The sequence below is a fragment of the Oncorhynchus keta genome, chromosome 4 (genome assembly GCF_023373465.1).
Source record: "Oncorhynchus keta strain PuntledgeMale-10-30-2019 chromosome 4, Oket_V2, whole genome shotgun sequence".
NCBI lineage: Eukaryota > Metazoa > Chordata > Actinopteri > Salmoniformes > Salmonidae > Oncorhynchus > Oncorhynchus keta.
The window spans coordinates 66,298,187-66,320,790 of NC_068424.1; the positions used below are offsets into that span (position 1 = coordinate 66,298,187).

Below are 22,604 nucleotides of genomic sequence, written 5' to 3' on the forward strand. Positions count from 1 at the left end.
AATGTTTTTTTTTTTTTAAATGTAGTCTGTTCCTGCTGTGCATGGCCTTGGGGGGGGGGGTACTGTGTGAGGTGCATTAGACAGGAAAGGGGTGGAGGAAACAGAGTTAGGACAGTTTCAGGTCAGCATTTATTTGGATATTAAAAGGCAGCAGATGTCAACATAATGACCGCCAGCCTGCACTTTTTCTTTAGTAGCCCGAGTTTACCAGCCATATGGCAAAGACAGGAGTCAGCTTTCCTCCTCTATTGGATTTTATCCTCCTCTCTTTCAAGCTCTCACTGTTGCCACGTAACTTCATTTTTGCCTTTTAATTACACAAAACCTACAGTAACTAGCAGAACAAGCAATACTGGCATGTGGTATACATGCAAACGGAGTTCAGTAGAGAGACAAGCCAGAGACAGTTTTTTAAAAGTTTATTTTTCATAATGAGTCAATATTTACTTTATTTTTTTTGCTATGAAAATTGTGTAATTGAATAATGATTTTGGATGCTGAATAGACAATGGCGCATTGGACAGTAATAAATCAGTCTTATCATCGTAATATTTCCAATCATTGTAATATTGCATCACTCTCCTGCAGGTCATTGCTGTACAATTAGGTTTGCTCTCCTGCCCATAACATTGATAAGACGGTTACATGCTTTATAGCTCAAATACCTATAATTATGGTCTCTGCTGCTTCGTCCTTCTAAATCTACATCTTCAGGGGAAAACAACTCTTCTTTCATTATTGCCAAAACACTTGAGGCGTAAGTAAAGCTGCCTTTAGAGCTTTGATGAGCTAGTCACTACCACTATCATCAGGGGAATCATAAGGTGGTGAGGGGTACTGGAAGCGGACTGGATCATAGAGTTCATGCCCATAGTTATAGTTATAGGGGTAGCCATAGTAGGGATAGGGATGGGCCACTTTCTTGTTGCTGGCTGCAGGGGGTGGCGAGGCCTCAGCTGGTTCCTCCTCAACGGGAGGAGGGGGTGGGCCAGCTTTGCCATGGAATGGTCTGGGTGGGTGGTCTATCAGGCAGTCTGGGTCCCAGTAGGGATTGCAGTCATACTCCATGCCCTTGTAGGTGTGGATGGGGGCCGGAGGGGGAGATGACTTTTTTGGGGCGGTTGGTGGTAGTTGTGGGGCAGATTTTTTAAGCATTGGGGGTGGTGGTGGTGGAGGGAGCTTGTGGAGGTTGCAGGAGGGGTGGTAGCGGGGGTCGCACAGTACGGGCAATGCCCCGGTGGGGAGGTAGACAATATGGGGCTTGCAGAGGGGGTCCTTGGCATTGCACAGGTACATGACGTCAGCCTGGGAGATGGCAGGAGCAGGAGGGGGTTGAGATGTGCTTTTTATTGGGGCAGGAGGGGGAGGGGGTAGGGCTTTGCATTTTTTGTCCATGGCCGGGTCACACTTCTTGATGGTGGGTACTCCCAGTTTGTTCTGGAAGTGTGAGGCGTTGGGGCCGTATACATGCTCCAGCTGCCTCATCTGCTGGTACAGCAGCCTGATCCGGTCAATCTCATACAGCTGAGAGGTATAAAACAGATTTTAAAAAATATGTATCTTGTCTTTATTTCAATCATACAGAGGGAGATGGAATAATTTGAGAAAACAAATGCCTCATTTATTCTTAGTGGTGGTTAGTGCTTCATTAGTTAGTTGCCAGTGCCTCATTAGTTAGTAGTTAGTGCTTCATTAGTTCATGCATTGTGTGAGTGTTATTGATTGTTTTTCTTTCCTCTCTCACCCCCTCTGTGTGTCCAATGCTATTGTAGTAGCGGTAGTAAGCCTGGAAGTCAGGGTTGCCTCTGTACCACCTGGGTTCCACATTGCGCTTTGGTCGTGAGTGAGTCAGGAAGCCATGAGCCTTGTCCGAATCAATACTCACATCACTAACAGGGCTCATTTCTGTGGGGACAGGTGGATCAGTGGAGAGGGAGAGCAAAGCCACAGAGGGAGAAAGACATGAGGCCAACTACCATTTATAACTACCACAGATAGATATGTTGCTTTCAGTATCAAACAAAAGTAAAGCATTGGTACTACACATAATTTTATCAAGAAGTTCAAAAGCAAAAAACTTTAAATGTCACCCCCCCCCCTAAACATTCAGTTACCTTCCTGCTTGATAGTATTCAGAAGAGACTTTGCTTCCAGCCAAACTGCAGAGGATACACATGCCATAGACTCTATCAGTTACCATCCAATTCCACATTGAATATTTTCTATTTACTTAGGACAATAATTTCAATAACTTTAATTTGACCAAACTCCTGTAGCCTAAAATAACGTTATCCCACCTGGTAGCAACGTTAGACAGCATATTGCCCCCACCAGCCACAATGGAGAAATCATCTTGACCACCTGCAAACCAGCCACTGCATTTTATCACTTACATTGTACATGCCTCAATTGTTTTGTTTTTCAGTGAGCATTGACATACATGATTTAATTAAATGTACATACTGAGATGCATGTATTTACATGTGACCTGTAACAGTTTCAAACTAAAAATCTAAATATCACATTGTTTTAATTCCCGAGTGGGAAAGTAACATTATGACATTTTATATATTTAGTTAAACTTGGGAACTGTTCAAGATCTGATCTTCACATATAAACACTTTCCTCTGTTTGTTCTAAGAATAGCCAATCCCCAAATGCAATTAAACCATGCATGCCAAATACCAGATGACAACGCAAATAAATACATTCAAACAGCAGTGAACGATCAGCATATATTTGGTTATCCTCGGTATTTAACAGCATGGAAATATATAAAAGGAGAGATGAGATACAATTTCTGTGTAAAATGCCTCTTCCTGCAGTTTAGAAAATATACTGATTATTGTGAATAATATTACTTAAATTATCAGATCATATGTGCTAAAGAAGAAACTCCGTACTGACCTGTGCATGGGCTGCTGTCTTTCCTGTACCGGTGAGGGTAGGTGTGATAAATACAGGTCTCCATGTCAATCAGTCTGACGTGTGAGTGCCTGTCCAATAGAATCACAAAACCATTGAAACAATAATATTGTCTCCTCCTTCCTTTAAAACGCTATTTTAATACAGAGCCTCTGGCGCCAATTAAGAATAAAAACTCCTGGACGTGAGCAGCAAAGTCATAAAAGGTCCTGACTTCAAATGGAAACTCGCAGTAAGTCTGGGAGGAAACATTACCTGCTGAGTAGAAATAGCAGGGTATCCCTGGGGAAAATATTGCCATGGTAGGAAAAAACCTTACAGCCTTTTCATCAGTGCAAAACTAGAATTTTCAAAAGTGGACCCAAGCAATCTAGGCCTACAATAGCATGAAGCCAAGAATGTGTAGAAAATAACACTACAACTGAACATTATATACAAGCCTGTGTGCAGTGTGTTGAAATCAGAGGAACTGTCCGACCAAGTCGTTAATAAAAAGGGCAAATGAAACCGTTAGTTTCGAGGGACACAATAAATGTCCATAAAACTTTCAATTTTTTGTTGATAGATTTCATTTTTCCATCTAAAGTACACCAATGGGGGCAATATTTAACATGCCCCTTCGTCTCCAAATGCCCTTTTGGGTGGTGGTATAATTTCCCCTAAAATGCTATATTTTTGTAGTTGTTCTGTACCCACTGCACGCAAGTCGTCCTTAAATTCTCATCTATACTTCAGTACCAAAAAGTTGGTTGTTGACCCGACCAGTCATCAATTGGCGCTAAAAATTGCCGCTCATATCCAGATTTGTGACCAGAAAGAACTTGTTAAAGTTCCTCCAGTTTTGCCTAGCAAAAACAAAGTAGGTCTACGTTGATCACCCATATACAACGCAGTTTAGCAATCTAATACGGACGCATCTTTGCCAGAACAATAAGTTACCTGGCGATTGAGAATTGTCCTGTTCCAGATGGGCCTAGTTTAGGTGTCTACTGGCGATATGTCTAAAGATAAGGAGCTTTAACATCGTACTGCCTTCAATAGTATGGGATGAAGATGTAACATTCTGGCTAATTTATTACGATATTTCCCTTCAAAGTGATGGTGCGGTACAGACAAAACATGCTTTCCATCCGATCCTGCAACCGCCACACTTAGGCCATATGATTTTGCTTGCTCTGGACTCCAGATGAGTGACATATCCCTAGTTGAAATTGGCTGTTAACATGAATTACTTTCAGCTCCAAATGCAGGTGTAAAACGCAGTTTATTTCTGTAGCCTATCTTGCGTTTTGAAAATGCATCCCCGTTTATGGCTGTAATGACAAGCTAAAAATAATTGCGTGCCCTGTTTTAACACGTCCCCCAAAAATGTGCACGACCCTGCAGCCGAATGTTGTATTTGAGGAAATAAGCACCTTTCTGCGACAGGTGTATAATTTCGATGAGATGGATTTGAACGAACACCTGGCTGGGTGGAGAATTTACGTTGAGACGACGCTGTCCTATTGTGGTCAAATCAAACAGTGGACCATACATAAATTACACTCGGGTTATGTTTAAGTCTCGCCTGGGCTATCAACTCAGGTTTACGGAATAATTTTACATTTCCCTGCATTGCGGGTTTTAATAGGCCTATATTGCAGAAGTTTCACAAAAACATGCACGATTGTATTCAATGTAGTTACAGGCGAGACAACCATGGACAGGCGCTACTGAACGCATAAAACACTGTCTACACAGCAAGACTGATCCTAAAACAAACCAGGTGTCAGGGGCCTTTACAGCTCTTCTTTCCACATGAACAGAACCACAATTATTTTAGTCAGAGGGACAGTGACCTACATACAGTAAGTAGCCTGCTGTATCAAATAACCCAGTGGCACAAGTCATGATGTATTAGGAAATGAAGCTTTCAATAGATTTTCAAAACTATAGGAATAGTTAAGAAATTGAGTAACAAGCCACAAAATCAAGTTAAGCCATGAATTTATGAACACTGACATTCATAATGTACAAGTATTTAAGAGCACATTGAAAGTATTGTCCATTAATTCCACTATAGCCAAAGTATATTAAAGTTGTAACACAGAAGCTCAAAATGTCAGCTCCAGGCATTGATTTAACTAGAGCTAAAGGCCTACTCCAATGACCATTGTATATGTAATACAAAAGAGGTTGAGTCAAAAAGATTGCATAACAAATAATTGTATTTACAGAGTTTTATTTGAGAGCAGCCATCTAAACATTTAAAAAAAGCATTTAATAGCTAAGGAAGAAAAGTTAGCAACATTTAACCATTCCAAAACAAAGCCAAGAACCACCATGCATGTTTACATTTAATTATTTGTTGCAACGGCATAGATGGGGACACACTAAGTTGTCCCATCGCAGTCAGCAGCCCATTAAGCATCTCGTCACAGGCAGAGCCCTTGACCGGGTTTGGGCGAAAAAGGCCTGTGGCGAGTGAAGTCCTGGAGTGCCGAAACACTTCTGGTTTTCATCCTCTCCTCCTAATCAGGGACTAATTCAGACCAGGGACACCAGTTGAGTACAATTAAATACCAGAAAGTATTCAGGCCCTCTAGGACTGGAATCAAACAGCCCTGCTTTAGACGAAGGTGATGCGGGTACGGGCCTGGTTGACTTGCCACACGTTGAGCTCCTCATACTCCTCCAGGGCCTCCTGGAACTGGGCAGGGGTGAAGCCACGGGAAACGCACCGCTGTTCGGCCTCTGCCATGCGAACCAGGCCCCCAGACCCACCCCGGCCCTTCACACCCTCCGTGGCCAGCTCACGCAGCAGGGAGAAGATCACGTCCGCTGGCCGATGGGCTCTGGAAAACAACGGGATAAACATTTTTAAAAAAGGTTGAGGGTCCAAAGTTGTGGAACTTCATCAGGGTTGGGGTCGTCTGTTCAGAAACGGAATGCCTATTTGACAGGAACAAATCAATGTCCAAATAAACAGACAGAAAATTGCATTGACCCAACCTGTGCTTCAAATTGGCCATATAGCGCTGCTGCTTCTGAAACATACAGCGCAACATTCTTCCATCAGCTCCTTTGAATCCCTCGAGGTAGACTAGCACAGTAGTATGTGACAAAACATTTGAAGTCAACAGGAACGTGTGGTGAAGTGCTTATTTCTATAGGGTTTAAGGTCTTCTCCAGTATACACACGGTCATGTGAACCAAAGGCAGTAAAAACCCTGGAATTTAACCACTTGGTATAGCTCCTGAATACTCATTACAATTTGAAGTCATCCCCTACTCTGCTATAACCCAATCTTCACCCAAAAGGCATCCACTCAAGAGATCTTATTAATGCATAACAGCGTGTCACCAGGAACTGTCTTGTTGGCAGTTTCACACAGAGCAGGAGGAGAGGAGCTGACCTGGTGGTGCTGGACTTGTCGGCCTGCAGGGAGTCCTTGGACATTTCCATGAGCCTCATCGCCTCGTTCACATCCTCTTTCTCCACCACATCCACCAGCCGCAAACGGGCCTGTGAGGGGGGGTGGGACGTGAGACCACAGGTCAGGCAAGCTAGCTATATAGGCTACAGCACAGAACACACCAACAATAAATGCAATAGTCAACTGTTCGTGTCTTTCAGACATTCCCATCGTAGGTCGCGCTGTGCCGGCACTGTCAGACCGAGACAAGTGCAATGCCCTCTGGAATGGCTGGCAATTGCCCAAGTCTCCGCCTCTCAACACCAGCTAGTCTCTCCCGATGGATGAGGCTTGAAAGTCAATCAACACAATATGATTAATTAAAACAGTGATGGTGGATGTACAGGCCATGGTTGTATTGTAGAAGGCTCTAACAAGCGACGACTGGTTCCGGTCAAAGTCAGTTTTGCTTGGGTTTGCACAGCTACTCCTACAAAAAGGCTGACTGCCCACCCTGCAAAGCTGACCGGGACCAGACAGGAAAACAGACAAATTAAAAACACATTAACTATACCCAGGCTTGAGTACAATATTAATTCAGCACAAACTCCATAAAGGGCATGGAAGTAGTATTTGACAAAATTAGGTTGAGGGTCAACCCCTCCCCCCAATTGGCTATTGGAGCTCACTAACTTTAAATCAGTTGTGTTAGTCCTTTTTGCCTATGCCGTTGATGTATTTTACAGTAATGGTTTTACATCAATACCGACTTCAGTGGAACAATGCTTGCCCAGTCTTCCCAATCGTTTTACCAGTTTCTGAATTTTATCACTAGGTGGAGACAGACCACCGTACCCCTGAAGACCAACCTATAGTCTACCACACCTCTCATTAGCACCACCAGTTGGAGAGAGTTCGCCATAAGTCTTCCCCATGCTCTATATGAACTTGTCCATCCTTTTTGTGCGATTACTCAGATGAAGGCCGAAACTGAATATTTTAACCATGCTTAAATAAAACAATGCATTTCTAATGGTGACCAAGGGTTGCACCTTTTCAATAAGTACAGGGTCACCCAGTGGAGTGGCAGGCTTACCCTCGTAGCCACTCAGATGATGTAGCACAGTGCAGTCAGGGTGTCGGGAAGTGCTGGTTTTGCAGTAGGGCGGGTGAGTCAGCTACCTGCACAAACAGCACTTTTGACACCCAGGAGCTACGAGACCACAGAGTGAGAAGCATCACATTCCTCCAGTCTTAGTGGACAGGAAACAGTCATTCAAAAGAGCAGTCAGTGCAGGCATGAGCGTACACACGAGGCCTAGTGCCCAGCGTGTGAAAGAAGTGCTCATACTGCGGGTAGGCTGGGCATCACCACTACCTGCACTGTAAGCACTTTAGCACAAACTGGGCTGTAGTAGACGGTCCAACCACCCAGTCTGACTCCGCTCCACATCCTAAATATGCTCCCAGTCAGGGTAGAAGGAGCCTGTATGGGGTGAGAGTCTCACCAGGGCAGTGGAGAGGCGGAGGATGGACAGGAGTGTACGGGCAGAGGTGAAGGTGCAGTCCTTGCTGACACGCGCCTCCTTCCTCATCTCCACGTAGGCTGCCGTGATGTAATCAGCCAGCGACTCAGGTATGACGGGCTGTCGCCTCTTACACAGGGAGATGTAACGTCTGGAGGGAGCATACAATTAGTCACATAAGCTAAAACATGCACGCGAGAGGAATTTCTAGTCAAAGATTTCTAAATAGTTGGTTATTGTACCACCAGCCCCACAAAGAGCAATAAGTCAACTGACCTCATGAGCTTCATATCGATGGGGGTGAAGTGAGTGGGTGGCTGGCGGCAGTGCTGGTGAACATAGGTGATGTGCTGGGCCAGGCGGAGATCGGCCTCAGCGTCAGGCTTGTCCTGGATGAGCCACAGCAGGTCGAAACGGGAGAGCAGGGCGGCTGGCAGCTGGATGTTCTGCTCTATGGTCTTTCGCGGGTTGTAGCGGCCATAGGCAGGGTTGGCGGCTGCCAGGATGGAGCAGCGGGCGTTGAGGGAGGTCATGATGCCCGCCTGATCAGGGAAGGGAACAGAGTGAGTCAGTCACCCATATTCTCTTTAGGGTTGAATGGCGGGAACCCGGTTACAGAGATTTACAGCACAAAACGAATCCCTTTTACCAGGATAAATAAAGAGAAACCGGTCAATTATAAAATTATTTATTTGAACAGCATGGCTGTTAAATTATATGAAATGTCTAAATCTGGCTTCTACAGCCTCTGCATGATAAATCAATGCTCAGTATGGAGCGCATCTCACCATAGTAAACAGGTAGGCCAACATTTGCTGCAGCATAGCCCATGCTACAGTAATATAAAGACAGAATTAACGTTTCATTAACCACCTCCACCTGGCTTTCTAAAGACTATATATTTTAATTGCAGCTGCAAAAGTTTAAAACAACCCATCACTCAAATATCATTTTTTCTTTCTTAAGTACACACGTAAGCACTCGCAATCTCTCAAACACTTCAAATTGCATCCAAAATAGATAATCTTATTCTAGATGGCACAGAGAAAAATAAAACATGAAAATGTCCGATTTTACTGAGTTACATAAGGAAACCTGTTAATTGAAATATATTCATTACGCCCTAATCTATGGATAATTGCATCTGTCAAACAGGTAAGCCAACCTGTTTTAGAAAAGGGCTGTAACAATGGTAAATCAAGGGGTCTGAATACTTAAGGCACTGTATATGGATGACTTTTAAAGCCAGGCACATTGAAGCCGGTCTATTTATTATAGACCGAATTAAGATGTTTCCTCTCCTTACTTTTCTTTAACAATTAAGGTAAGGACTGTGTTCTTGTCTCCTGCTGCCTCTATTGTTCTCAACACCAATATGCTGATTAACTTTGCTATTATGCTTATAACAACAACATGGTCTAGGAAAAGGCACCAATTCAACAGTGCACTGATGCATTTCAGGACTGCGGACAGCGACCACTATCTCAACACGGGCGAAAGTGCATTTGTTGCAAACATGAGCCTGTCACAATCATGAAAACAAAATGGGAAAACTGTGAACCATCAGATCCTCCTCTCCACCCTCTCCGAGTTGGGCATCTCCGGCGCGGCCCACGATTGGATTGCGTCCTACCTGACAGGTCGCTCCTACCAGGTGGCGTGGCGAGAATCTGTCTCCTCACCACGCGCTCTCACCACTGGTGTCCCCCAGGGCTCTGTTCTAGGCCCTCTCCTATTCTCGCTATACACCAAGTCACTTGGCTCTGTCATAACCTCACATGGTCTCTCCTATCATTGCTATGCAGACGACACACAATTAATCTTCTCCTTTCCTCCTTCTGATGACCAGGTGGTGAATCGCATCTCTGCATGTCTGGCAGACATATCAGTGTGGATGACGGATCACCACCTCAAGCTGAACCTCGGCAAGACGGAGCTGCTCTTCCTCCCGGGGAAGGACTGCCCGTTCCATGATCTCGCCATCACGGTTGACAACTGCATTGTGTCCTCCTCCCAGAGTGCTAAGAACCTTGGCGTGATCCTGGACAACACCCTGTCGTTCTCAACTAACATCAAGGCGGTGGCCCGTTCCTGTAGGTTCATGCTCTACAACATCCGCAGAGTACGACCCTGCCTCACACAGGAAGCGGCGCAGGTCCTAATCCAGGCACTTGTCATCTCCCGTCTGGATTACTGCAACTCGCTGTTGGCTGGGCTCCCTGCCTGTGCCATTAAACCCCTACAACTCATCCAGAACGCCGCAGCCCGTCTGGTGTTCAACCTTCCCAAGTTCTCTCACGTCACCCCGCTCCTCCGCTCTCTCCACTGGCTTCCAGTTGAAGCTCGCATCCGCTACAAGACCATGGTGCTTGCCTACGGAGCTGTGAGGGGAACGGCACCTCAGTACCTCCAGGCTCTGATCAGGCCCTACACCCAAACAAGGGCACTGCGTTCATCCACCTCTGGCCTGCTCGCCTCCCTACCACTGAGGAAGTACAGTTCCCGCTCAGCCCAGTCAAAACTGTTCGCTGCTCTGGCCCCCCAATGGTGGAACAAACTCCCTCACGACAGCGGAGTCAATCACGACAGCGGAGTCAATCACCACCTTCCGGAGACACCTGAAACCCCACCTCTTTAAGGAATACCTAGGATAGGATAAAGTAATCCTTCTCACCCCCCTTAAAAGATTTAGATGCACTATTGTAAAGTGGCTGTTCCACTGGATGTCATAAGGTGAATGCACCAATTTGTAAGTCGCTCTGGATAAGAGCGTCTGCTAAATGACTTAAATGTAAATGTAAAAATAACTTTAGGCTACACCTTTACTATGTCAGAGGCATGAAAAATGAGCGAATGGACTTAAATGGGTGGAAGGCATACAGCCCACCAAGATGCACCTCCACACAAACATTATTCTGGCTAAAAGAATTACTTCACTCGCCCAGTGGCATGGGGGCTATTTAGGTGCGTGCTGAGGCTGCCCCAGGTAGGGGCGCAAAATATTTAGCTTGTCCATGCCCAGCGCGCCTCTCCAGGGTGCTGTTGGAGACGTGGCGCTCCATCAAAATAATTTAACATAAATGATGTAGCCTGCAGACCGGTGACCAAATGTATTAATTACAATGTCATGACACTTTTTCAACCATTAACGTATTAATAAGGTGAGAGTGGGGGAGAAAGTCTCCTAGAAAGGCAAGCAGGTAGACGACAGCTCTGGAGCGGTTGCTGCATAATCACAGGTGGACAGCAAATGGTGAATTCACTACAACGAGAGCTTTGTTGGAGCCTTTCTTCCCATCTAAAAATAAGCCTCAGCTATCTCATGATAAAGTGAAAACTCCACAAATACAGGTGTGCAAAGAGTGTAGCGTCATACCCAAGAAGACAAAAAGGTGCTTCAACAAAGCACAGAGTAAAGGATTTGAATACTTCTGTAAATGTGATGTTTCCAAATTTTATTGTAAAAAAATCGGACATTTCTAGAAACCCGTTTTTACTTTGTCATTATGGGGTATTATGTGTAGACGAGGGGGGTTGGGAAATCACATTTAATACATTTTAGAATGCTGTAACGTAAAGGGGTCTGAATACTTTCAGAACGTACTGTAGCTAGTTACAGCTATGAGCTTTTATGTTTGTTGTGCGTAACGTGCAGTAGCCTATATCATATAGAGTACAGTTGAAGTCGCAAGTTTACATACAAATTTCTTGTTAACAAACTATAGTTTTGGAAAGTCGGTTAGGACATCTACTTTTTGCATGACAAGTAATTTCTCCAGCAATTGTTTACAGATTATTTCACTGCATCACAATTCCAGTGGGTCAGAAGTTTACATACACCAAGTTGACTGTACCTTTAAACAGCTTGGAAAATTCAGGGTGGCAGCATCATGTTGTGAGGGTGCTTTGCTGCAGGAGGATCTGGTGCAATTCACAAAATAGATGGAATCATAAGGATAATTATGTGGATAAATTCAAGACACCAGTCAGGAAGTTAAAGCTTGGTAGCAAAGCTTGGTAGCAAATGGGTCTTCCAACTGGACAATGACCCCAAGCATACTTCCAAAGTTGTGGCAAAATGGCTTAAGGACAACAAAGTCAAGGTATTGGAGTGGCCATCACAAAGCCCGGACCCAAATCCTATAGAAAATTTGTGGGCAGAACTGAAAAGGCGTGTGCGAGCAAGGAGGCCTACAAACCTGACTCCATTACACCAGCTCTGTCAGGAGGAATGGGCCAAAATTCACCCAACTTATTGTGGAATGCTACCTGAAACATTTGACCAAAGTTAAACAATTTTAAGACAATGCTACCCAATTCTAATTGAGTGTATGTAAACTTCTGACCCACTGGGAATGTGATGAAAGAAATAAACTGAAATAAATCATTCTCTCTACTATTCTGACATTTCACATTCTTACAATAAAGTGGTGATCCTAACTGACCTAATACAGTGAATTTTTACTAGAATTAAATGTTAGGCATTGTGAAGAACTGAGTTTAAATGCATTTGGCTAAGGTGTATGTAAATGTTGACTTCAACTGTATGTATTGGATAATTGCATAATCATTTGGGCTTGCTTAGGCTCAAAATATCTTTTAATGAAGGGCTCATAAAATATATGACTCACCAGGCTCGGTAGCATCAGGTTAGAATGTTCATGCTGATCTAAGTTCTAATCAAATCCAGACATTTATATGCTTTTGAATGACACTTCCGGTTTTAGAGGTAAAGACCGGCATACCCGAGATGGAACATTTGTTAAATACCAGGATAATAGTCAATCCCAAATCTCTTTGAGTAGGGGAAAAGCTCAGCGTTGAGACAGACGTTTTCTCTGTTGTCTTCTCGGGGCAGGTCAGTGTTATTTGTCATGAATCTGGTTCCGGAGGCAACTTTGCAGTGTTCACTAGCTGGTAATGCCACAAAGTCAAAGTTAAACCTAACCCTAACGCGTAACCTTCAATTAGAATTTTGGTTTTCATGAAATTGTACAATATAGCCAAATTCAACTTCACGGCTGGCACATTAAGGGGAAAAAATAAATATATCACTCAGCACTGTCTCGAGGACAAGATGGAAGACAAACACCAACCTGCTGTAGGGGTACAGGTAGAAAATCTTGGCAGTTCTCCTTTGTTAAAACCACCCATGAACAGCCTTACACAACTAGTGTTAGTTGCCAAGCAGATATGGCTTTGGTAAGGAGAAAGCTCACCTTGGCAATGGAGATGGTCTGCTGCTCCATCACCTCGTGGATGGCTGTGCGATCGGCATCTGCCATCTTGTCAAATTCGTCGATGCAGCAGACACCCTGGTCGGCCAGCACCAGCGCGCCGCCCTCCAGGGTCATCTCCCCGGTGAGGGGGTCACGCATCACCGCTGCAGTCAGGCCCACGCCAGAAGAACCTCGGCCCGTTGTATACTGGCCTGGAGGGGGTCAGGGAGAACGGTCATGGCTAGGCCCATGATGTCAGGAGCACAAATACAATTATCTTTAAATCCTTTATTTACTTGAATACGATTGAGGACCTCACTTTCCTTACATATTAATCCAACAACTGTGCAAAAGGGTATAAACCTTTTAGTCAATATCCAGTAGGCCATTTAGGATGTTGCCTTCACCAGTTGTGTGACCTGGGACCAGTGAAAAAGGGAGAGGAAATATTTCAGATAGTACTTACTGCGAGGAGCCAGGCGGTCAATGTAAGACAGCAGTTGGGACTTAGCTACTCCTGGGTCTCCCATCAGACAGATGTTTATGTTGCCTGGAAGGAGCCAAACCGGGGCATTAGTAAAACATCCCAAAACTCCAGTTAACTCAAATGAAAGCCAAAGCAGCCATTTTAAAAATGGACAATGTTACAGGGCAGTGGAAGGGTTTTATTGCACTCACCTCTGATCTTCATACCCTTGGGGGCCTGCTGCACTCCTCCAACCAGCAGCAGCAGCAGAGCCTTTTTCACATCTTCATGGCCAAAAATCTCAGGAGCAATGGAGCCAGCAAGCTTCTCATAGAAATCTTCCTCTGTAAGTAAGAACGGAGCACATGAACCAAACTATTCAGTTACACTCAGTCCATTCCCATCAGAACATCCTCTTGGACAAACAGCATGTGAAAGGTCTGAAAACAACCCAGTCCCAAAACACTGTTGGTAGATCCAAAAAGGCAGGAAACATTTAAGCAACGAGAAGCTTCATAATACTGCCAACATTGATCTGTTTTCACTGAAAGGATTAAGAACCTGGGGGGGGCGGGGACACACGCGCACATACCTGTGATCTGGCGCAGCTCTTCCTCACTCAGCTCTGCTGTGCCCAGCTCATCATCCTCGGTCTTGTTCATTAGAGTGATGCTGTGGGACTCCAGGTACGTCTCTGAAAGCAGACCCTGAGAGGGAGAGAAACAGTCAAGACACATTACAACTCCAGACTGGCGCAGCAGTCTAAGGCACTGCAACTCAGTGCAAGAGGCGTCACTACAGTCCCTGGTTCGAATCCAGGCTGTATCACATCCATCCATGGTTGGGAGACTCATAGGGCGGCGCAGAATTGGCCCAGCATTGTAAATGAGAATTTCTTCTTCACTGACTTACCTAGTTAAATAAAAAGAAATAGAAACTGCAGCAGCACCTCTAAGCCAGCCAAGTAGCCTGCTGTCCAGGGGATGTAGTTGTACATCTGTAGCCTCAGGTTACAGAAACAACCTCCTGCCCTAGGGGCCATTCTAACTTCAACACGCCTTACTTTACATCTCAGCCAAGTCACAGGTAGAGTAAAATTCCAGTTTTCCTCCAAATGACAGTATGTAACGTTGTTAAACTTGAGGATAATTCTCAAAAAAGGTTTAAGGAAACTTTGTAACGCGTTTGAGTGCACTCACTTGGACAGCCTGCCTGAAGCCATTACGCAGCAGGGGGAGGAAGACGCCGGAGATAGCCACATGGTCTCCGGGCTGGGCCACGCGTGTGTTCTCCCCGCGCGTGTAGATGGACATGCTCCTGGGGATGTTTCCCACAGGAACCTGGTCACTCTGGAGATGGATGGAGGCACAGGTTAGTTAGGGATTCAAATCAGCACAAAGTCAGACTTGTGCTTGTTTATTTGCCTTCAACTTCTCACGCCAGACAGCTACATGATTTGAATGTGTTGCTGCATTTCAGATTCCTTTGTCAAAGGTCCTTACGTGTTCCTGTATGCGCAGTTCCTGGAACTTGACAAACTTTGAGCCTCGGGTCTGCAGGTAGAGGCGGCCACCTGACTTGTTGGTGACACACTCTTGACTGGGACACATGATGAGGGGCATGAATGTGGGGGATTGAATCTGATAAGATAGGGGGGTGTCTGGGTTAGCACAAGGAAAGGAACCCGAGAGAACTGAAATGTTTCTGTACCAGACAGTGTTTAATGCATTTACCCAACCATGAGAGCAAGTCAATTAATTATATAATTGATCAACTTTCCTTGACAAGTTGGTGCAGTAAGACGCCAATCGCTTACCGGCTGGTATGTCTCTGCCCCACACTGGTCACAGGTGTAGGTGGCTACTGCCATCATGGGCTTGACCTCAGTGGCACGGGTCACGATGCCCCTAACGGTCACCAACTGGCCAATGCTGTCTGCACGGACATCACGGACCACTTTGGGTTTGGCAGTGCTGGGCGGTTTGAAGTAGAGCTCACTGAGAGAGAGAGAGATCAGAGGGGATGCAATAATTGTTATTCCGTGTTGCCCAAATACACAAATCAGCCACCATGACATGAATGGGCATGGCATGTGTCTAGTAGAACATGCACCCAGTCAAAATAAGGATACTTTTTGATATACACAACCAGTCAAAAGTTGATACCTACTCATGCAAGGGCTTCTTTATTTTTACTATTTTCTATGTTGTAGAATAGAAGACATCAAAACAATGAAACAACACATATGGAATCACGTAGTAACCAAAAAAAGTATAGATTTAATAGTTGAGATTCTTCAAAGTAGCCACCCTTTGCCTTGATGACAGCTTTGCACACTTAGCATTCACACAACCAGCTTCACTTGGAATGCTTTTCCAACAGTCTTGAAGGAGTTCCCAAATATGCTGAGCACTTGTTGGCTGCTTTTCCTTCATTTTGCAGTCCAACTCATGCCAAACCGTCTCAATTGGGTTGAGGTCAAATGACTGTGGAGGCCAGGTCATCTGATACAGCACTCCATCGCTCTCCTTCAAGGGTCAAATAGTCCTTACACAGCCTGGAGGTGTATTGGGTCTTTGTCCTGTTGAAAAACAAAATGACTGTCCCACTAAGTGCAAACCAGATGGGATGGTATGTCGCTGCAGAGTGCTGTGGTAGCCATGCTGGTTAAGAGTGCCTTGAATTCTAATTAAGTTACAGACAGTGTCACCAGCAATGCACCTCCACACTTAACTCCAGGAACCACACATGCAGAGATCATCTGTTCACCTACTCAAGAGTCTCACAAAAAAATCTCACATGGACAAATTTCCACAGGTCTAATGTCCATTGCTTGTGTTTCTTGGCCCAAGCAAGTCTTCTTATTGGTGTCCTTTAGTAATGGTTTCATTGCAGCAATTCGACCATGAAGACCTGATTCATGCAGTCTCCTCTGAAAAGTTGATGTTGAGATTTAGCTGTTACTTGAACTCTGTGAAGCATTTATTTGGGCTGCTATTTCTGAGGCAGGTAACGCCAATGGACGTATCCTCTGCAGCAGAGGTAACAGTGGGTCTTCCTTTCCTGTGGCGGTCCCCACGAGAACAAATTTCATTATAGCGCTTGATGGATTTTGCGACAGCAATTTAAGAAACTTTCAAAGTTCTTGACATTTTCCAGATTGACTGACCATCATGTCTTAGAGTAATGGACTGTTGTTTCTCTTACATAATATGGACTTTATCCTATTTGGTAAAGGAACATCTTCTGTATACCACCCCTACCTTGTCACAGCACAACTGATTGGAAGGAAATTCCACAAATGAACTTTTAACAAGGCACACCTGTTAATTGAAATGCATTCCAGGTGACTACCTCATGAAGCTGGTTGAGAGAATGCCAAGCATGTGCAAAGCAAAGGGTGGCTACTTTGAAGAAATACAAATATTTTTTATTTGTGTAACACTTTTGGATAATACATGATTCCACGTGTTATTTCACGCTGATGTCATCACTATTATTCTAAAACGCATAAAAATGGCACAAATAAAGAAAAAACCCTGAATGAGTAGGTGTGTCCAAACTTGACTGGTACTATATATATATACCAGTTCTCACTTTCCTAAGTAATTCATCCAGGTTCATGTCCAGTTCCAACTCAAGAGACAATGGCAAACATGCTAGCTAAGTGAACTCACAATCTCCTCATGAGCTCTGCTGGGTACTGGTTGCGAGGATCCCTGGTGTCTGCGGTGTCGTGACCTCTCTGCTCCATCATCAGCCTATGCTCAATGTACACATCCAGGGAATCCTTGGCCACCACCTGGGTGAAAGAGATGGGTATCGGGGCAGTTAAGTCTCAGACTCAGTGTTTTACAGGTTATTTCATCCTTAAAACTAACAATTAGCAACTGCCTGATCAGAATCAATATCCAAGTCAAGCAGGACAGGTCTTAAATGAGCACGTTTGTATTAATGCAGCTAAAAAAAATACCTCTCTCTCACGGTACTCTGGCAGCAGCTCGTGGACGGCATCAGCGAACAGTCCCATATAGCGTTTGGCGTTTTCACAGATGCTCTCCACCAACTCTGGGTCCTCCTCGGCCACATCGTCCAGGTCCACTTGCAAAGCCACCTGCTCCCTGTGGGACAGGGAAACCTACAGAAAACAGGACTGCTATCAGAGAGTAGAATATTTTGATTTGTGGCCGAGCACAGATGTTGCACAGCCCTTTTCTGCAAACAACGACAACCGTTCCAGCCCATCAGTCATTGGTTAAAGGGTCACTGCCACCACCTCACTTATTTATTGCAGAGTAGAACCAACAAGTTTCAGCTTTCAGGTTCTCTTCTTCAAAATAATGCCATGTATTACTGTGACTCAACCATTCAGTGAGTTGACAGGGGAGAAAGATGTTGGCTTTCAGGCTCACCCCGACAGATACTTTGACAATTTGTTTTTCATGGTTTAAAACCATTTATCATATTAGATCATGGACTTTAAGTTAAATGACAAAGGACTGGCAAGACGCATTACAGAAAGAACAGGATCATGAAAGTCAGTGCCATACTCACAAGTTGAGCTCCATATTTGAAGACCTTCTTTCCATTGTCATCCTCACTGTAAAACTCTTGAAGGAACTTCTTGCACTTCTCTGCAGGAAAGAGAGAACAGTCTACTTAACAGTGTACATTGAATGCTATGAATATTACAGGCAGAGTATAGCCTGGGTCTGAACTGGGGAACTTGTGTCAAACTGAGTGAACAATCTAATTTAGCTCCCCATCCACAATTGTTCAGTGTCAATACAATTCAGGTAATGAGATTTATACATTTGTGTGGGGTTTAACGTTTGAAAATTGCCATCATTGGAGTCCAGGGCCTTATATACCGCAAGCTGTGTTGACCTCTAACATCGCATCCCACAGAATCTCGAAGAATCATTTAAGTACTGTCCCTTTAACTCGGACTTCAAATGTTTTCCAAATTAGTGGATGAGTTCAAACCTTCACAACAATGTAACCAATTATTTAACGTTAAAGGTTTGGTTAGCTGTGCACTTCAACAACAAAAACGTTGTGTCCGTTTTGGGGAAAATAACTCCCACCTCAAAATGTGAAACATTCTGTATTTTAGACACCTCAAAACGAAACCAATCTCTAGCTACACAATATGCATATTCCACTTACTGTCTTAGTAGAGCCCAAAATTAAACATTCTGCATTTGGAATGGTTTTTTTTGTAAACAAAGCAGCACATGGCTTTGAGCCTGGTCACTCAGGGGAATCATCCGCTATACCATTGCCCACAAAACAGTCCCAATGTAACTGATGGATTGAGTTGGTTATTGATTCAAAACATAACGAAGTTTCAATACCAGTGTATTGACGTGCCATGGTCGAATTCACCAGTACGTTAGCCTGGACTTTAGACCAGCAGAAGCTAGCAAACGACAAAACATAACGCCCATACTTGCCGCTGCCTGTAACAAAGAACAGCCTACTCCGGCGGATGAGAAGGGTATCGTTCGCGAAAATGCTTGTGGATTGCTAATTAGCAAGCCAATTATTCCACTTCACTGTCAAATTATGAAAACGAAATACACAAAAAATGTTAACACTTCTTTCTTTGAGTCACTTTTGTAGTATTGGGGAGTTATCGTTCACTATCAGTGCAACCCCTAGCATTAGCTTTCTCCGCCCATAGACCATGTGCTCCTCGCGCGTAATTCTTTGTCCTCTCGAGTTCCATCCGGGTTACTGAGAATTGAAGCTAGTTAAAAAATATATATGTTTAGATTGGTAACATGCAAGCCACCCCGTAGAAATCCCTAACCGGTATCATTGCCCAAAATGTTAACTACCAAAACAACTTCACAAGGAGCCAGATAGTGTTGTGCACGAGGAGACAGGCCACGACTAGTTCTGTACGGGGGGTTTTGGGCTAGAGCCCCGACGCTCGACTTTAAAGTTATCACCCATCTTTTGCAGTACGGTTTTGGAAGCATATAAACGTCGACTACCTGTACGAATTAGCAAACGTTTGCTATCTGCGTCTCCGATCACCTGAGTTTAAACGCAAGACGGACGTCACAAACGTGTTGTCACAAATACTGTCAACATTGTACATTACGCTTATATGCTGCATTTGTGAAACTGTGATATCAACGTAGGTGGATTTGTTTCTATAACAGCAATATTACCGCACTTGAGAATCGATTCCCGTTTAGAATGAGTACGTGTCTATTTTGGCTTCAAGAGCCAGTCTAAACAGAACATGTAGCGATGGTCCTTAGACGTAACGTTAAAACTCCTTTATTGGGGTAGGGGCGACCAAGCCTGAACAGTTTACATGTTAGTAAATTGCTAGATATTAACTCATTGTTGGCTTCTTGGCTGAGCAGACAAATACCACAAAGTAACGTTAACTGATTAACGTTAACTAGTCAACCAACTTACCCCCAAAAGAAAGCAAGCTATTTATTAAGTAATTATAAAGTCCAATTGCATGGTTTCTGACATACATTTTTACTCAGACGTAGTTATGATGAGTGAGCATGCTACTAGCCTCCATTATCAAAATGACTAACTTCAGCAAGCTTGTTTAAAAAAAAAACATACCTTTCTCAGCCAAGTAATCCTTAGGAGCCATGATTGTTGAGTAATGTGGTTTTACTTAAACCCACTGTGTTAAGTAACTTATCAGTTATTATATATATTTTTTTAACAATGTATTTTCTTTCTGCACTGGGAGACAACAAATTGGAGGTCCAACTGCAAAAACTGGCGCGAGTCTGTCGTCTGCGTGCTCCAATCAAAACGCGTATTTCTATTACCAAAGGCGTGGCTTCACTGTGGCGCGAAAATTGCGGCGATGCGGTGGTCACATGATTCAACAAACTAGCATACCACGTCATCGGTGGCGCGAAAAATTGAGATTGCGTTTCATGCTTTCAAGCAATGACCTCGAAAATTCTGTGCATAAAAAGGTATACTGAACAAAAATATAAACGCAACGTGCAACAATTTCAAATATTTTACTGAGTTACAGTTCACAGAAGGAAATCAGTCAATTAAAAATAAATTAAATGGCCCTAATCAATGGATTTCACATGACTGTGCAGCTCTTGCTGGGCCTCCCCACTAGGGAGCCAGGCCAGCCAATCAGAATTACTTTTCCCCACAAAAGGGCTTTATTACCAGAAATACTCCTCAGTACATCCCCCCTCTGACAACCCAACAGATGAAGAAGCGGATGTGAAGGTCCAGGGGTGGCTTTGTTACAGTGGTCTGCGGTTGTGAGGCATGTTGGATGCACTGCCAAATTCATTCAAACGAAGTTGGAGGTGGCTTATGGTAGAGAAATTAACATTAAATTCTCTGTCCGAAGCTCTGTTGGACATTTCTGCAAAAACTTGAAATGCTCACTAACAGAGATGTATAAAGGGATGTATAAATCAAATTTGGGCTCAAGAAACATGGGACCAACACTTTGCATGTTGCATTTACATTTTTATTCAGTATAAATTAATTTAATAAAAAATGTCAATGACACCACCAACATATTGTCCTTCATTTCATGACACATTTGAACATTTAATGACAGGAAAGTAAATAGCTGAAGTCAATAAGCATCTTTGAAGAAGTCTTGGAAACTCAGATCAGTGAAAGTTAAAAGGAAGGAAAAATGCATTATTGCAGTTCTTCAATAATTCTAACTAGCCATATACAGTTAATCAATAACTGGATCATTTGAGATTTTTTGTATTTTTTATTTAACTTTGCAAGTAGGTTAAGAACAAATTCTTATTTACTATGACAGCCTACCAGAAGGCAAAATGCCTCCTGCGGGGATGGGGGCTGGGCTGGGATTAAAAATAAAATAAAAATATAGGACAAAACACACATGACAAGAGACACCAACACTAAAGAGACCTAAGACAACAACATATCAATGCAGCAACACAACATGATGACATGGTAGCAACCCAACATGACAGCAGCACAACATGACGACATGGTAGCAACCCAACATGACAGCAGCACAACATGACGACATGGTAGCAACCCAACATGACAGCAGCACAACATGGTACAAACATTATTGGGCACAGACAATAGCCCAAAGGGCAAGAAGATAGAGACAACAAAACATGACATGAAGCAGCCACACCTGTCAGTAAGAGTGTCCATGACTGAGTTTGAATGAAGAGATGTAGATAAAACGGTCCAGTTAGAGTGTTTTTTTGCAGTTTGTTCCAGTCGTGCTTTGGGATAGGGTGGAGTGAGAGATACGAGGGTTTTATAAATAAGCATCAATCAGTGGGTCTTGCGATGGGTATGATGGAACTGAAGTATACAAACATGTACTAACATACAATATCCCCATCTTGCCTTAAAAGCTCACCTTTCATCTGTTTAAATAAACCACGGAACAATATCCTCAGAAATTGGTTCTTTATTGATACATATTAAATCGGTGCTCATTTAACAGTTGGAAACACAACCACAAAGTCATAAACAAGAAAAACAAAAAAACACCATGTGTCTAACAATTCCTATATGAGCCATGAAGATATTTTTCACATTGCATCTTTGAAACATTCATAATGTAAGGCACTTGTATTTTATTCATTCAACAAAACAATTCTAATAAGAGCTTACAACAAGTGTAACAACTTTATGTACTGTACTGCTTAACCCTGAAATGCCTGTCTGAGGGATACCAACGTAAGACTATCTTCTCCTAGAAGTGCTGTTCTTCTTGTTACTGTGTTGGGGTCCTTTCCCTCACTGAAACAACTCCTCTAAGTAACTGGTGGAGCGACGGGTGGACGGCTGGAGAGAAAAGGAGAAAGAGGTGAGGGAACAAAGGAATAGCAACCATGGTAGACATTATAGGGCCAGTGCACCAACAAGGCAGATCTGAGTGGGTTTGTGTTTTACCAGTGTAAAGTCGGTGTGGTGGTCAGAATCGTCACTCTCGAAGTCCTCAATCTCAGGCTCTTCTTCCTCCCCTTCATCATCCTCATCTTCCTCTATCAGACTCAGCCTAATAACACATATTGTACATGAGTATTTCAAACCACAAACT

At 43.7% G+C, this 22,604-nt stretch overlaps 3 protein-coding genes across 9 annotated transcripts in view; all 3 read right to left on the reverse strand.

Annotated features, from left to right (window-relative positions):
* Nucleotides 1-172: 172 nt before the first annotated feature.
* Nucleotides 173-3,571, reverse strand: LOC118383994 (uncharacterized). Its single transcript, XM_035770355.2, has 5 exons — nt 2,908-3,571; nt 2,298-2,361; nt 2,115-2,159; nt 1,745-1,905; nt 173-1,524 (listed from the first exon to the last, which is right to left on the reverse strand). Exons 2-5 carry the CDS (start codon nt 2,350-2,352, stop codon nt 790-792), a joined length of 996 nt encoding a protein of 331 aa, XP_035626248.1. The 5' UTR covers nt 2,353-2,361; nt 2,908-3,571; the 3' UTR covers nt 173-789.
* A 1,558-nt stretch (nt 3,572-5,129) lies between these two features.
* On the reverse strand, nt 5,130-20,318 carry mcm7 (minichromosome maintenance complex component 7). Its single transcript, XM_035767937.2, has 15 exons — nt 20,132-20,318; nt 18,086-18,165; nt 17,505-17,669; nt 17,209-17,333; nt 15,348-15,528; nt 15,034-15,171; nt 14,731-14,880; nt 14,124-14,238; nt 13,744-13,875; nt 13,532-13,615; nt 13,066-13,277; nt 8,123-8,388; nt 7,829-7,997; nt 6,321-6,430; nt 5,130-5,759 (listed from the first exon to the last, which is right to left on the reverse strand). Exons 1-15 carry the CDS (start codon nt 20,160-20,162, stop codon nt 5,534-5,536), a joined length of 2,184 nt encoding a protein of 727 aa, XP_035623830.1. The 5' UTR covers nt 20,163-20,318; the 3' UTR covers nt 5,130-5,533.
* A 1,634-nt stretch (nt 20,319-21,952) lies between these two features.
* LOC118384049 (cohesin subunit SA-2) overlaps nt 21,953-22,604 on the reverse strand; it is a 46,145-nt gene continuing 45,493 nt past the window's right edge. For all 7 annotated transcript variants that reach the window (XR_008126371.1, XR_008126366.1, XM_052512976.1 and 4 more), the window contains 2 exons: nt 22,457-22,562; nt 21,953-22,348 (listed from right to left, as the gene is read on the reverse strand). Coding sequence is in view for 5 of the 7 variants with exons in the window: in XM_052512976.1 (XP_052368936.1) it covers nt 22,301-22,348; nt 22,457-22,562 (154 nt within the window). In the remaining 2 variants the exon portion in view is untranslated. The remainder of the gene's footprint in view (nt 22,349-22,456; nt 22,563-22,604) is intronic.